This window comes from Dasypus novemcinctus, chromosome 1, assembly GCF_030445035.2.
Source record: "Dasypus novemcinctus isolate mDasNov1 chromosome 1, mDasNov1.1.hap2, whole genome shotgun sequence".
Lineage (NCBI taxonomy): Eukaryota > Metazoa > Chordata > Mammalia > Cingulata > Dasypodidae > Dasypus > Dasypus novemcinctus.
In genome coordinates, this window is record NC_080673.1 from 76,051,121 (window position 1) to 76,068,348 (window position 17,228).

The 17,228-nt window shown below is 36.8% G+C and overlaps 1 protein-coding gene across 2 annotated transcripts in view; it reads left to right on the forward strand.

The window, feature by feature from the left end:
* The first annotated feature begins 730 nt into the window (after positions 1-730).
* Positions 731-17,228, forward strand: part of BBS7 (Bardet-Biedl syndrome 7) — a 58,959-nt gene continuing 42,461 nt past the window's right edge. For both annotated transcript variants that reach the window (XM_058293193.2, XM_004474669.5), the window contains exons 1-5: positions 731-1,024; positions 8,768-8,833; positions 10,084-10,146; positions 12,521-12,696; positions 15,554-15,740. In XM_058293193.2, coding sequence (XP_058149176.1) covers positions 989-1,024; positions 8,768-8,833; positions 10,084-10,146; positions 12,521-12,696; positions 15,554-15,740 — 528 coding nt within the window. In that variant the 5' untranslated portion in view covers positions 731-988. The remainder of the gene's footprint in view (positions 1,025-8,767; positions 8,834-10,083; positions 10,147-12,520; positions 12,697-15,553; positions 15,741-17,228) is intronic.

Consider the following 17,228-nt stretch of genomic DNA (forward strand, 5'->3'; position numbering starts at 1 on the left):
TATCACAAAATGTTAATATCAGGGGAAAAAATTATGCCTGGGGAGCAGAAGTAGCACAGTGTTTGAGCATCTGCTTCCTACATACAAGGTCCTGGGTGCAATCCTCGGTACTGCCTAAAAAAACCCCAACATTATGCTAAGTTAAAGAAACCAGACTCAAAGTACTACATATTGTATGATCCCATGTATACAAAATGTAAATACAAATCAATTTGTACATCTCAACCTGAGTACTTTAAAAAAAAATTCTGCGATGCCATGGGAAGTATGCATAAAACACTTAAATGCTGAGTACTGAAGTACATTGTCTCACGGAAAAGCACTTGTGTGATTGAGTTGCTCCTCTTTTAACTGAAATATTTTTATTTGAAAGGACAACAGATAAATTATGATTATTCAGACTTGGGTATTTGACATCTTTTCACCAATTGACGAAGAGAGCCTATAAAGAAAAATAACTGATGTTTGTTGGCAAAACCTAAAAGGGGTCTGAGGCTGAAGACTGGAGAACTGTTGCGGTAAACTAACGCTTATTAATAATGGAGTCTAATTCTTCCTAGTGTCAGAGTGATATAGGTCAGGATGTACCTGGGCCTCACACAGGAAAGGATTTTGCCTAGGCAGCTTCAGGAGTGAAGCGAGACTGCGTTCTCTGTCTCCATGGAAACCGCCCTCGCGTATTTCCTGGATCCTGCCTTACATATCTCTCCGCCTCTGATTGGAGGAGTTTAAGGCAGTGGGCGGTCCGTCCTCAGAAAGGAGGACGGCGTTTTCCTCCAGGGCCACCCGAGAGAACGTTCTGACGTCACGCCGGGCGCCGCTACCCAGAGGTCCAGCCCTTGCATCCCGCGACAAGGCCGCGGTAGCTGGGGTTAACCCTCAGAGAAGACGCTGACGGCTTGTGTGGTGGGGCCGGACGTCTCGGGGCTGTTAGTGCCTGTCCCTCTTGTACCAGCCCGGCCCTTCCAGGCCTGTCGGTGCAGCAGTCATGGATCTAAATTTAAACCGAACTGATTATTTACAGGTAATTTCGATGGGATGGGGCGGGCGCCGCACTGCATGAGCACCCCTGCCTGAGATTTCGTTCCTTCCACAGACGTCGGTGCGGGTAGCAGGGTGCGAGCGCGAGCAGGGTGCGAGTGCGACGCCCCCTTCGCCAGCAGCTCCGGCTAGTCTGGAAAGAAACGACACAAACTCCCGTGGTGCGGTGCTGGCGCCTGTAGGGAGCTGAGGGTACTCTGAAATGTGCTGATTCGCCACTGTCCCCGGATTGCACGCTAGGGTCCTTTCCCCCCTGCTCCCTGGATGCAGTGACCTGTGGGCCTCAAACTCCGGAATCTCCATCTCTATCTGTTCCTTCTTCTGAACGCTAAAACTTTCTGACTGTAAGCTTGACCGCATCAGCCAGACTATAATAAAAGCAATGACAACCGTTTGTTGAGCATCTCGGTTATTCTTAAGAATTTAACATACATAAATATTTAATCCTATTTAAAAAATCTTAACAGTATAAAATAGTATATGAGAATCCAGGGGCTCAGAAGGTAGTTTGCTTAATAGCTAAAAATAATGGAGTTAGCTTTTGAAATTTTGTTTTCACTCTTTTTTTTATTAGAGAAGTTGTAAGCTTGTGGGAAAACCAGGCAGAAAGTAGAGTTCCCATATAGCCACCCTCGCATAAACAGTTTTCCCTACTAATTCCATTGTGTGTTAATGTTATCTTTGTTACAATTGATGAAAAAAATGTATTATAGTTTCTGACTATGAATTTGCATATTCTGATTATTTCATATAAGTAAGATCCTACAATATTTGCCTTCTGTGCTGGCTTATTTTACTCAACTGTACTGTCTTCAAACTTCATATTGTTGCACCTATCAGAACTTTAATCCCTTTCATGACTGAATACTATTTCATTGTATATATATACCACATTTTGTTTATCCATTCTTCTGTTGAAAGACCCTTGGGTTGTTTCTACCTTTTGGCAGTTGTGAATAGTGCTGCTCTGAACACTGGTGTGAAATATCTCCTTGAGTCCCTGCTTTCAATTCTTTGGGTTATGTATCTGAATGTGGAATTGCCAGGTTAAATGGTAATTCTATACTTAACTTTCTGAGAAACAGCCTGTTAGAGAAAAAACAGCACTCACTGGGACAAGGAGACTGACGATTGCAGGCAGAAAGTTTTTCGGGAAGCTTTCCCAACAGAGGGGATCTGAAAAATAGACTTTAGCCCCCCTGCCAGCATGGCAGGGGTCTGAAGAGAGATTTCAGCCTGCTTCTGGCAGAGGTGGTCATGAATTTATACAATACATCTATAGACCAGAACATACTTAGTGGGAGTGGGTTGGAACTCGGGTAAGAATCGAGGACCAATAGGGATGGCTAGGGAATAGTGGGCTAGGGATAGTGAATTCTAGGGATGCAGGAGGGGTTGGTGGTGTCATGTGGCTTCTTTGTCTATTCTTGTGACAAAGTATCTATATCTGAACACGTAGGTTCTGGATGGGGGGCTGTTCTATGTCACAGGAATAGCAAGTCACTGTTTGTTAACCATTGTAATCCTTGTGATCAGTTAATCATTATAAACCTTGTAAGGGAGAAACCTCTAACACTGTCAAACTGTGTTCCATAACAGCTACATCATTTTACATTACCACCAGCAATGTTCCTATTTTTCTACATCCTTTCAAACACCAGGAATATTCCTAATTTTCCACATCCTCTCAAACATTTCTGTTTTTTGTTTGTTTGGTTTTTTTTTAGTAGTAACCATTCTAGTGGGTGTGAAATGGTATCTCATTGTGGTTATGATTTATATTTCCCAAATGGCTAATGATGTTGAACATCTTTTCATGTGCTTTTTGGCCATTTGTATAGCTTCTTTAGGGAAATGTCTATTTGAGTCTCTTGTCCTTTTTTAAATTAAGTTGTTTTGGCTGTTGAGTTGTAGGATATATATATATATATTCTGGATATTAAACCCTAATTGTACATGTGGGTTCTAAATGCTTTCTCCTATTCTGTAAATTGTCCTTTCACTTTCATGATGAAGTCATTTGATACTTAAAAGTTTTTAATATTGGTAGGTCCATTTATCTATTTTTTTTCTTTTGTAGCTCATGTTTTTGGGGTAAAGCCTAAGAAACTATTGCCTAGCACAAGGTCCTGAAGATGTTGCCCTATGTTTTCTTTTTAAGTCTTATAGTTTTGGTTCTTATATTTAGGTTTTTGATCCATTTTGAGTTAACTTTTATATTTGATATGAAGTAGGGGTTCACCTTCATTTCTTTGCATGACTCTGGTTTTCCTAGCACCATTTGTTGAAGACACTATTCTTTCCTCAGAACAACTTTTTACTTAACGTGTATTTTATCTGAGATTATTATAGCTACCCTAGTTCTCTTTTGGTACTATTTGCATGGAATATTTCATTCCATCTTTCCACTTTCAACCTACTTGTATCTTTGAATTTGGGCTGAGTCTTTTGTACAGCATATATTCGGGTCATGTTTTTAGTGCATTCTGCCAGTCTCTGCATTTTGACTGTAGGGGGACAAAGAAGGACTCTGCATACAGTTCATTTATATTTAAAGTAACTATTGGTAATGCAGGACTTTGTTTTTCCATTTTGTTATGTGGTCTTTGTGAGTCATATCTTTTTTTGCCCCTCAGTTATTCAATACTATCCATTTGATTTCTTTTGTATTTGTTTCTTTTTTTTTTTAGTGTACATTTTTCTGAGTATATTTTTCCATACCCCCCTATTATTAACATGGCACGTTTTTGGCATTGATGCAAGAATATTAAAGTATTTCTGTTAACTGCAGTCTGTAGGTTACATTAATTTTATTTTTCCCATGCTTCTCCACATTCTCATCACCTTGTAGTAGTGATGTATATTTGTTCTAGTTCATAGAAGGACATTCTTATATTTGTACTAATAACCGTAATTCTCAGCATCCTCTTGGTTTATATATGATTCAGTTCTTAGTATACTCTCTGGCTTTCTTTCAACTGAAATTTACATCCCTAGACTAACCTTTTCAGCCACAATCCCAATTGTAAACCAGAGCATTAGTTCTACTGTATTGTTCCATTTTGAATCCCTTCTCATTTTCTTCTGTATATATTTTTCATGTTTTTGTTTTGTTTTGTTTTGTTTTGTTTTGCAGTTATCATGGAGCTTAAATGTAATCTATAACAATCATGTTTGGTACCAACTTAAACTTCAAAGAATATAGAAATGCTGCTCCTGTACTCCTCTATCCCTCCACATTTTGTCATACTTTTTACAAATTATATCTTTATACATTGTATGACCCAAACCACAGATTTTTCATTAACTTGTAAATTAATTTACCTTTTAAAATTGGTGAGAAATGAAAGTGGAATTATATATCAAATATATAATGTAGTAGTACAGATGTTTATAATTACCATGTGGTTACCTTTACCAAAGATCTTTATTTCTTTAGGCTGCTTTGATCCACTGTCTTGTGTCCTTTTCTTTCAGTCTGAAGGACTTATTTTAGCATTGTTTGTAGGGCAGGTCTCGTAGTTACACACTCCCCCAGCTTTTATTTATCCAGGAATGTCATAGTCTCTCCCTCGTTTTTGGAAAACAGTCTGGCTTGATATAAAATTCTTGCTTGGCATTTATTTTCTTTTAGCAGTTTAAATATTTTGTCTTACTGCCCTCTTACATCCAAAGTTTCTCATGAGAAATTGGCACTTAATCTTATTGGGACTCCTTTATACATAACACATTCCTTTCTCTTGTAGCTTTCAGTATTTTCTATTTGTCCTTGGCATTAAATAGTTTAACTACAAATGTGCCTGGGTATGGTTCCCTTCAAGTTTATCCTGTTTGGAGTTCACTGATCTTCTTGAATGTACATATTCAGATCTTTTGTTAAGTTTGGGAAGATTTTGTCATTATTTATTTGAATATCTCTTTTGCTCCTTTCTTTCTTCTTCTGTGACTCCCTTAATGCATATATTGGTGTCTTGCTTGATGGTGTCTCACAGGTTTCTTAGGCTCTGTTCACTTTTTTCTTTGTTTTTTTTTTTTCCTGCTCATGATCCTGAATCATTTCAATTCTCTTGCCTTTGATTCTTTGTTCTGCCAGCTCTAATCTGCAACTGAGACCTGCTATGAAATTTTTTATTTCAGTTATTTTGGTCTTCAACTCCAGTAGTTCTGTTTTGGTTCTATTTTAAAACTTTTCAGTCTTTACTGTCTGTATTAGTCAGCCAAAGGGGTGCTGATGTAAAGTACCAGAAATATGTTGGCATTTTTAAAGGGTATTTATTTGGGGTAGAAGCTTATAGCCACAAGGCCATTAAGTGTAAATTACTTCCCTCACCAAAGTCCGTTGCCATGTGTTTGAACAAGATGGCTGCTGTTTCTGCAAGCATTCAGCCTTCTTCTTCCTCCTAAGACTTTGTGGTCCCTGGTTCTTCTGATCTTAGCTGTAGGCATAAGGCTTTGCCTCTCTCCCTGGGGCTTGATTCTTTCCAGGCTCAGCTGTTCTTTTCTCTCCACAAGGTCACCTGTAGACTATCAGGCTCTGTCTCTTCCTGGGGCCTCTGCCATGTCTAATGGAACCTTCTCTCCTTCCTCACATATTTGCTTCTCTGTGTATTTACTTCCCGTGACTCCAGCATCAAAACCCAGACTCTCTCCTCTGCCATGTCATTTTCTCTGTGAGTCCTGCCCCCTTGGTGGGCGGACACTCAAGGTCCAACTGATGTGGCCATATAAAGCCTTAATCATAATTTAATCAAGTAAAAGTGAAACCTGCAAATCTAATACAATCTAATATGCCCAGAGGAACAGACCAGTTTACAAACATAATTAATATCTAATATTGGAATTCATAAACAGTGCTAAACTGCTACACTAACATTCTCATGTTGTTCATTCATTGGTTTCCTGATATCCTTTATTTCTTTTTTTTTGTTTTTCTAAAATGAATCTCTGTTGTTTCCAAATTCTGGTTTTCTTTGCTGATTGATTCTGAACTTTTATCTTGTTCTTTTTGGTAGACCATCATTTTCTCTTTGTTTCTCTTGTAATCTTTTGTTGCATGCTGCACATTTTAATATTATAATGTATTAACTCTGAGATTTATTCACTGAGTTGTATGTTCCTTGAGTTTGTATCCAGCTAATGATATGACAAATATTTCTTTGAGTGCCAAGAACTAACAAAATCAAACAAACAAGTGCAAAATACACCTTTCTCATTCTTTGTAAACTGACTTTCTGTGGACTAGTGCTCTCCTTCAGAGCTTAGCTTTCTCACCAAGAAAGGCAATGAGGCAGAAATGCAAGGTCTTCTGCATGTTTTCTGTATCTGAACTAACCCATCCCTTTAGGAATTCCAGGGTTTACAGGACTCTGAATGCCCCTTGTACCATGTATGAAATAGATTGCTCCCCACCCAGATGATCGCTTACATGTCTTGATGCCTATAATCCTTTGTGTCTGGCCACTTTGAATTAATTATTTCTACACTGCTTTAGCTATGAGCAAGCTGCTTCCACCTGCAGGGCAAGTTCTGGCAGTGTGAGCCAGAAAAGAGTGTTTTGGTTCAGTCCTTTATGCTGCCATCTGATAGATTGGCACCTATGTACAGGCACCCCTAAATGTACATGGAGGTTCATCTATTCCATCCAGAAAAAGACCATGGACACACAATGAACGTGCAGGCTGGTGCCACGCCATGCTGTGGTATGATGGGGGAGTAGCCAGCAAGTGGGCCTCAAGCTTCTACTATTTTTAAGTTTTGTTTTCTTGATTCAATACTTGTCCAGTTACCATTTAACTGTTTTCTGGAGTCTGAGGACGATGACTCTGCCAGTTTTGTTAGTTGTTAAAAGATTCTGTTGGGGAATGGAACCCTGAAGCTTCTTGTGTCACCATCTTGTTTGAATGGAAGTCCCCTGTCAAAGTGATGGAGTTGATTTTGAAACAATCGCTGACTCCAGTGTTGATTCTTTTTTTTAAAGATTTATTTATTTATTTCTCTCCCCCCGCCCCAGTTCTCTGTTCTCTGTGTCTGTCTGCTGTGTGTTCTTTGTCTGCTTCTGTTGTTGTCAGTGGCACGGGAATCTGTGTTTCTTTTTGTTGCATCATCTTGTGTCAGCTCTCTGTGTGGACAGCACCATTCCTGGGCAGGCTGCACTTTCTTTCGCACTGGGTGGCTCTCCTTACAGGGCGCACTCCCTGTGCGTGGGGCTCCCCTGCGCAGGAATACCCCTTCGTGTCACGGCACTCCTTGCGCGCATAGCACTTCGCGTGGGCCAGCTCCACACAGGTCAAGGAGGCCCAGGGCTTGAACCGTGGACCTCCCATGTGGTAGAGGGATGCCCTAACCACTGGGCCAAGTCTGCTTCCCAGTGTTGGTTCTTGTAGCAGTTTGAAATTATTTTGTGAATCCTAAAAAGAGAAGATTATGTTTGTAAACTAATATTTTCCTCTGGGTGTGATACCCTTTGATTGCATTAAATTTCAGCTGCAGGAACTTTAATTAGCTTACTTAATAAGATTGCTTTAGGGCTTTTGATTGGACTATGTCAGTGAGGCATGACTCAGGTTGAGTCTCTGCCCCTTTGCTGGAGCTGATATAAATAGATTTACATAGAGACAGGCAGACGTAGGAAAAGGGAGCTGCCATATTTGATTCTGCCGTGTGAGAGAAAAGACTGCAGGAAAACAGAAGCTTTTGAGGCTCAAACAACTGAGGCCCAGAAAGAGATAAGCCCTTTGCCTGGTTGCTCACAGTAGATTCTGGAAAAAGGCAGAGACCTCCACTGAGATTGGCAGCTATTTTGCTTCACCATGTGGCAACAATGCCAGTATCAACAGTAGCTGATTTTGTGAGAAAGCATCTCTGCTGATGCCTGAATTTGGACATTTCATGGCCTTGGACATGTAAGCTTTTACCCCAAATAAATCCCCATTATAAAAGCCAACAGATTTCTAGTACTTTTCGTTGGTAACCCTTTAGCAAACTAAAACGGTACCCTTGCTTTTACATTGTATTGCTTCTCAGGATTTCTTTTAGCAGCCTCAAAGAAATGTATCTAACATTGAATTAATATAATCTCCCCCTCTTCTCCATCTCCTCCTTCTCCAGTCACCCTATTTTGGTTAATGGTATAATAATCTTTTTTTCTTCAACTTCTCCTTCTATTATTCCATCTTCCTCCTCTAACTATGTACCACTAGCAACAGTCCCTTGAACAAGCCATGTTGATTTAATCCTCTGTACTTTATGTAAAATAACCTTCACCCAGGACCTCCCATATGGGAGGTGGGCACTCAACTGCTTGAGCCACATCTGTTTTCCTGTTCTACTTTAAATAATAACTATAATCTATTTCCAAAAGTTTTTAATCACTATAAAAACTTTTCAACAAGTACTATGAAGTTGTAAAAGAAGATTTCTAGAAGTATTTTTTCATGAAGCACCTTACCAGTAATGTCATATAATTATTTTTGACTTCATAACCTTATAGGATAAGTTTTACTAGTTTTTGTTGTTTCCTATATTCTGACTTTTGTGACATATTGTCTAAGAAAATAAGTTCATTACTGGTAATAGTGCTAGTTATGTCATATCAATATTTAATTGCTGTACAAAATAAGGGTCACTCACTGATTTGAATCTGTTGGTTCTTTTAATCTCTGATGTAGTACCTTCAAATTCCGGTGTTTAAGAAAATATTCACTAGATGTTTGGTGTGTTTTCTTAGGTGGGAGTGACCTCTCAGAAGACAATGAAGCTACTTCCTGCCTCAAAACGTAGAGCTACACAAAAGGTAGAATTTCTCCCTAGCTTTTTTTTTTTTTTTGGCATGTGAGTAAAGAATACAGTGACCACTGATAGAGTTTGGTGTCATTGTTTTGATTCCTGCCAAGTTTTGATGATTTTACCCACTAACGTTTTGTACCAACAGTGCAAAGATCAACCCAGTGAAAAGGGCAAATAAAGATTTCATATAGAATAAAAATCTTTTTAAAAAATCCATGAAGCTGCACTATGCAAACAGTGAACTCTAAGTTAAACTTGGACTATAGTAGTTTATAGAAAGGTACTACTCTTTGAATACATTTAGGTTAAAAATGTGCTTTCATTAATTGTTAAAAATGTTCCACACCAAACAATGCAAGGTGTTACTAATAGGATGATATTTGGGAATCCTGTATTTTAGGCATGATTGTTCTATAAACCCACAACTTCTCTAATTAAAAAAAAAAAGCCTTGGTTTTCTTACAAAATTAGTTTTGATCCCATACACCCTATAAGGGTATTAGTGAACTTTAGGGATCCAGGGACCACAATTTGACATCCCCTATAGTAGATTATTATCTTGAAAATTCTTATTATATTTTCATCTCAAAATAAATCTCTACCTATACAAAGTCCATAAATCCCACGGAAAATATGCATAATTATTTGTCAATGTGCATTATACTGGCAAGAGAGTCCGTAGCTTTCATCAAATACACAAAGGAATTTGTCATCCTCCAGAAGGTTAAGAATCAGTGGAGTAAAATCAATATCAGTTATTTGGTATTTGAAACATGTTTTATGACTAATACGTGCTCAATTTAATAAAGTTGAAAAGAACATGTATATTCTAATTCTTGGGATTGGGTGTTTATTATATTATGTTAGATATTTTCCATTAAAAAGATTTTTAAAAAATTATTAAATGGTTCAACCACAACATTGTTTGATAATCTGTTTTGATAATCTGTTTTGAAAGGTAACTTAGGATATTTGTGTGTTCCAGTAAAGAAAAATAAATGACCTCCCTCTAGTTTCTGATATTATTATTGTTGTTGCTGCTGTTGTTGTTATTGTTTGTATTCTTCTTAGTTTTATCTTTTGGCTTTTCTAAATCTTTGGAGAATTCTTTTTTTGCAGGGGTAAAAGTATTTTCCCAGGTTTTCTGATCTCTACTTTTAAAGTAATAATTTCTATATTGACAGTCTTATTTTCTCTCTTTACAATTAATAGAGCATAATAGTAGTAATTTTAGATTCTCTTTATAATCTGTTACAGGTGGTTATTGGAGATCATGATGGGGTAGTTATGTGCTTTGGCATGAAGAAAGGAGAAGCAGTGGTAAGTGTAGCTTTTTTTTTTTAATCCCCCCTTCCCTTGCGGCTTGCTTGGTATCTGCTCTCAGTGTCTATTCATTGGCCATTATTCTGTGTGTCTGTATTTATTTTTATTTATCCCCCCCCTTGCAGTTTGCTTGTTGTCTGTTCTCTGTGTCTTTTTGCTCCACGCTCTTCTGTGTTTTTACTTGTGCCCTTTTTTTTGTCGCATCACCTTGCTGAGTCAGCTCTCCACAGCGCTTGCGGGCTGGCGACTCTCTGCAGTGTGTGGGCGAGCCTCCTTCACAAGGAGACCCCAGGACGTGAACTCAGGGCCTTCCATATAGTAGACGGGAGCCCACCTGATTGAGCCACAGCTGCTTCCCAAGTGTAGCTTTTTTGATGGAGAAAAAGATTTTCTAAAACAGAAATGTGCTACTTATTGAATACATTTTAGATAAAAAATTCCCTAAAATACAGGCAATGGAAAATGGTTCATGAGGAAAGTAGTTATGTGACCATCTGACAGCAGGCAAGTTCAGTGGTCATTTGTTAGCTATTTGGAAGGCACCTTTGGCAGTCCATGGTGACGTGTTAGTTTTCTATACTGTGTAACAAATCACCTTAAACATGGCAGCTTAAAACACTACACATTTATTATCACAATTATCTTACAATTCAGCACAGGTTAACTACATCCTTTGTCGAAGGTCTCACAAGAGACCTTCTGTTTAGGTGTCAGCTAGCTGTATAGGTGTCAGCTAGGCTCTATTCTTTTCAGGAGCTTAAGGTCCTATTTTAATTCACCTGCTTGTTGGCAGAAGTCAGTATCTTCCTGTTGTAAGATGAGGTGTCCTTGCATTCTTGCTGTCTGTTAGTCAGGGGCTGTTAAGGCTTCCTCAATTTCTTGCCATATGGTCCTCTCACAACATGGTAACTAACTTCTTCAAAGTCAGCAGGACTTACTCCAGTCTGTTAAGATGGAGTCTTATAGAGCAATGTAATGTGGCATAATCACAGAAGTGACTATCCCACCAGCTTTGCCCTGTGTTGTAATTTATCAAGGAATTAACTCTCCCATCCTATTCACAAGTCACAGTTTTCAAGTGGTGGGCCTGAGACATGAACTTTGATATTATACCTTTTCTGGACATTTCAAAAAGGTGAAGAGTGTGAAAATTACTTGAAACCCAGTGTTTTCACTGTTGACATTGATTCATGTAGCCTTCCAAATATTTTATTCTCTGTGTATAAAGTCATTGGGAGGGTGAGAAGTGGGAGAAATAGAAACAGGTGCCAATATTAAAATGGAAAATTACCAGGAAGAAATAAATGATGAGAATGTTGTTTCCAATTAAATACTGAGATATGATTATGGGTATTAAGTCATACAGGGTTATATTTTCAGTTAATTCTGTAATTTTAAAATTTTTGCTACAATAAGGTATAAAAAAAATAAAGATCTATAAAAGAAGCCAGGAGAGATTAGTTTTCAAAAGATGATTAAAGTTGTGTGAAAAATGTACATTAGATCTAATTAAAGAATTTTCTAATTGGACTTCCTGTAGACAGGAATATTGTTTAAGTCAATGTCTTTTAAACTCTAAATGAGTGCTTCTCAAACTCTTGTGTGTATAGGAATTACCTGGGAAATCTTGCTAAAATGCAAATTCTTATTTGGTAGATCCTAGAGTAGGGCCTGAGATTTTGTATTTTTAATAAGTCAAGTGAGGCGGTGGACTAGGCCCAGTGGTTAGGGCGTCCGTCTACCACATGGGAGGTCCGCAGTTCAAACCCCGGGCCTCCTTGACCCGTGTGGAGCTGGCCCATGTGCAGTGCTGATGTGCGCAAGGAGTGCCCTGCCATGCAGGGGTGTTCCCCGCATAAGGGAGCCCCACGCGCAAGGAGTGCTCCCCGTAAGGAGAGCCGCCCAGCACGAAGGAAAGTGCAGCCTGCCCAGGAATGGTGCCACACACACTCCCGTGTCGCTGACAACAACAGAAGCAGACAAAGAAGAGGCAATAAATAGACACAGAGAACAGACAACCGGGGTGCGGGGTGGGAAGGGGAGAGAAATAAATAAATAAATAAATCTTAAAAAAAGAAAAAGTTACATGATACCAGCGCTGCTGCTTAGTGAACCATACTTTGAGTTGCAAGTGTTTAGACCTGAATGATAATAAATATGTGTTGGAATAAATATTCCAAAGTTTGAAGCTATTTAGCAAAAAAAAAAAATAACCTACTAAATTAAAAATATTTTAATCTTAAAGATGTTTCAACATAATGGAACTATAGTATTTTGTAAGTTTAAAATAATAACACTTTTTTTGTTAAAGGAGCATGCTTACAATGAAACAATTTGTATACCTAATCTTTTCCCCACCAATTTTTTTCAGGCAGTGTTCAAGACTTTACCAGGGCAGAAGATTGCAAGGCTGGAACTAGGAGGCGTACTTAACACACCTCAGGAGAAAATTTTTATTGCTGCAGGATCTGAGATTAGAGGTTTCACAAAGAGAGGGAAACAGTTCCTTTCTTTTGAAACAAACCTCACTGAAAGCATTAAAGCCATGTATGTTTTTGGTTATCTTTAAAAAATTTTTACATATCTAATTACAATATTTTATGTAGAATTAGAACATATGATCAATATATCGTACTAGGCTGTCTGGGAAATAAAATTGACTAAAGATACTTTATTAGTCAGAAATTAAATTTTAGCTAGAATCAATGCAAAACTGGTTGTTGAAATGTTTTCATTTTAAGACCTTTTAGTATTTATGAATTCATTTTTGACTACTTGGCTCAGTTTTATTCGTGATCAGGGAATAAAGATAAAAGTGAAAGATACCTTCAGATATTTAGGTTCCTGTTTCTTGGCTGTCTGTGGTAGTTCTGGTTCTTAGATAGCATCATTTTGTTAAAAGCCTGGCAGTCAAAGTTGGTGACTACCAGTTGAGTATACTCTCAGGTAAATCAGGTAGGTGAAAAATAACTCCCTTAAAGCAGGGGTTCTGAACCTTTTTGTTCCACAGATCCCTTTGCCAGTCAGGCGAAAACTGCAGACCCCTTACTAAGTCTATATTATACTGTATATTATTTAATAAATATATCACACCTGTACCAACACAGCCCCACAAAAATGTTTTTTTGAATTTCAGTTCAAGCTCACAGACCCCTGGTTAAGAACCCCTGCCTTAAAGGCTTCCTGATGTGTGAAATTTTGCGATTAAAATTTTAGTTATTTAATCATGAGGGCTGGATTAAAGTTCATCTAATATATTTCTTAAACCTGTTAATAACGAGAATCCTCTGGAAAGATTAAAAAAAAAAAAAGATTCTTGCCTTTCTTACCCCCATACTTGCCAAATCAGAATAAATAACCAGGAGTAGGTTTAAAAAAACGTTCTTCATTTGCATCTCATGCAGCCAAGTCACACAAGCAGCCAGAGTGCATTCCAGATTCATTCCAGAGTTCTGTATAATGTACAGCTGTCCAAATATCTTGTGAGTGCAAAGGAGGGGATATAAAACTTTAGTTTATGAGAGTAGATAAAAATTAAACAATGGTAAGTGAAAGTAATTTCAGTGCTTCAACAGGAATGTAACACAACTGGAATGCTTTTGTTGGTATTTATGGCCAATGATAATTGCAGAATACTAAAATCAAAGTTTTGGTTTTAGAAGTCAAGTTGTAATATATTTTTTATACCTCTGTTCAGAGAGGTATGTGAGTAGAAGTGTGAGAAAGATAAGGAGTATCCTAGTTAATAGTTCTTTAATTAGTTTATTAAAGTTTTTATGGAGGTTGGCAGAAGTAGGATGGAAAGGTTTTTTTCCTTTATTTTTAAATATTTACTATCTGAATCCCCACAATGTTAAGGTTACTTAGGGAGAAAAAGGTTAGAACATGAAAATACTTAATAAGAAACTTAACTCTTAAAAAATTGGCCACATCCTTTCTTGCTTGATATTGACATCTGTCCCCACTCTTGTCAACAAAAGTCATTCCAAATAGTATTTCTGCCTGTATAATGCCATTATAATGCAGATTGATTTCAAAATGAAATTGAAAATCTTGGAAAAGATACAAGATTTCATGAAGTTGATAAAAATGATACTAAGAGGACTATTGGAATCATCTGCAGAGTCACAAAGTAAGGCCACTTAATAATTGAAGAGAAAGGCAATGAGGATCACTATAGGACATAGGATAAGCTCTTCAGAGAATAATTTTATTATAAAAATTTGTAAAGATACCCGGGGTTAGAAAAACTGATAAAGCCTTCAAATAAAATGACCCCTTTTTATGATCAGTAAAAGCAATCTGGAAGTGAAAGACACATTACACTAGTATAAATTTCAGCTCCTCCGAGTGAAAATTTTATTCAGTCTAAGAATTAGAACATAGTTGTGATTATTGCTTAAATTTTGTTAAATATAATTTGAAATGAACTTTTTTAAACAAAGCTCTAATCAAACCATTTTTCCATGATTTTTTCCTTAGTTTAAAGTAGATTCACTTCAAATAGCAAATTCTAAACTATCCAATTTGCATTCCATGCCACTGTTTACTAGTTGTGCCCCATTAGATAATTTATTCAACATTTTATTATTCACCCTGTAAAAAGGGACAATAATTGTCCCTAGTTTCTAGGACTGTAAGATTAAATAAGCTAACACATGTAAATCACCTAGGACACACACAGAAAGTTATTTTGGGCATATTAATTGTCTTCAGGTATAGAAAATTAAATTACCATCTCTCCTTTTGAGTTTTTCAGACCTAAGTTTTGTTTTTTTTTTTCCCATATGGATTCTTTCCACTTTATAAGAACATCCCCTGTTGTCTTCCTTGATGTCTTTTTTAAGCTTTTCCAACTTATTGAAATCCCCTCTTTTTGGAAGAAAAATTTGTGTACTGAAAAGGGCATGTGATTTGGGGTTTTTAAGTCCTAGTCTTATCTACTTTTGCAATTCCCTAGCTGTGAACCCTTAAGGAATCTTGTAATTTCTCTTAGGCTCAGTTTCCTTGGCTACAAATGAGAATAATGCATGAAAATTTACCCACAGAGGCACTCTCAGGGTTACTTGAGATTATGCATGTCAAAAGTTGTTTTTAGACATTTCTTTAATGGATGTTATTATTTCTACATGTTACTTTTTTTCCCTCTTAGATGATTTTTTTTGTGTAACTTATATACAACATTTCCCTCAGATTTTAATGAGAGGCCCAAGGATTTAAGATACCCCATTTATGGCTTTCAAAATTGAAACAGTACTATATTGAAAAAGCTAGGAATTAAGTGGGGAAAATGAAAAAAAAATTTGTGTTCTTTAGTCTGATAAAATGTTAGTAGACTGTTTGGTTTCATCTCTGCTTGTTTTTCAATATTAAATATCTTAGATTACTGTTTTAATATTCTCAGGCACATATCTGGCTCAGACCTCTTTCTCAGTGCAAGTTACATCTATAATCATTATTGTGACTGCAAAGATCAACATTATTATCTTTCTGGGGACAAAATCAATGATGTCATCTGTCTTCCAGTAGAAAGAGTACCTTGTATTACACCAGTATTGGCCTGCCAGGATAGAGTGCTCAGAGTTTTACAGGTGCTGTTATTTGCATTTTCATAATTTTGCATGATTTACTAGGTAAATAAATATTTATGAACACTGTGTACTTGAGATAAATGACTTTAATAATCTTTACTACTTTAAATGTTCTATGTAAAATTACATCTGGAAAATATTTTAATATATTTTTAATTGTTGATTACAATATTTTTATTGAGTATGTTAAAAAGTTTTTTCTTTATTAGATAAGTTGTGGGCTTACAGAACAATTATACATAAAATACAGGATTCCCATATATCACCCTATCCCTAATACCTTGTGTTGGTGGTGTAACATTTGTTACAATTAATGATAGCATATTTTTATAATTGTACTATTAATTGAAGTCCATTGTTTATTCATTTATATTTTAAATAATGAATTATTATTTTTTTTGTACTTGAGCCAAATGCTTTGAGATCTTTGGCCATGTTTTGGACAGGCATATAAGGAAGAAAAAAATGTAACCCCTATCTACAATTTCTGAGTTACTACAGAATGGCCTGTCTTTCTCCAGAGAACCCTTTCCAACTTTTCTCCTATTGTCTTCTTCCTAAGTCACTACCCTCACCCTCAAATCAAATTAAAAGAGGAAACTGACTTGGGAGAGGTTGTTAGGATTTAACATGGAATAGTTGAGATCAGAGTTATGTAATTTGAGTTTATTCAGCATTCATGGCACTTTGTAGAAAAGAGTAGGCACTTAGTAAATATTTATGGATAAATAAACAAGTGTGAGAGAAAAGGGAAAAATCTCTTTGGTGTCTTTATATTTCTTTTAAAACCCATGATTGGTTAAAGCAACTGGTTAAGGTCATTTCTATTGGCAATACTAATTACTGCTACCTCTACATGAAAATGACTGTCAATAAAATACACACATACACACACTATAGGACCATTATATATAACGTTTAAATGTAAATAACATATAACAGGTAGATTAATTGGACTATAAGACCATTATATAAAGTTTAAATATAAATAACATAACAGGTAGATTAATTGGATGAGAACTAGGTTCACATAGTTACTGCAGTTTAGTAAAAAGTTTAACTGTGAGTTGTATGTTCCTACAGGCTATCCCAATCTTTGGGATTTCACAGCAATGACTGTTTCTTGGTATCAGCCTTTTTTGTAGAAGGAAAAATCCAGTGATTCTATGAGGTATTTTTCTATGGAGAAGCAAAGTATTATTCAAGGGTCATTCTAGAGGAAACTGTGATTAGTTTGACTCTTAATCCTATCAGTTGTTTCCACTATGCTTTTAACAAGAACTGGCTAGTATTCAGTTTGAAGTTGATCTGTCTGAACTCCGAGATTCTGCTTTCTTTAACAAGAGATCCATATGCTTTTATATGGTTATTGTAAAAAAAATTGCTTAGTTTTTGTGGAAAGTAAGAAGTTAAAGTCTTTTCCTCTTTCCTACATACTCCTTCCTAACCTCCATCGTAGGCAAGCTGTTGCTCAAAGGTAGCTTCTAT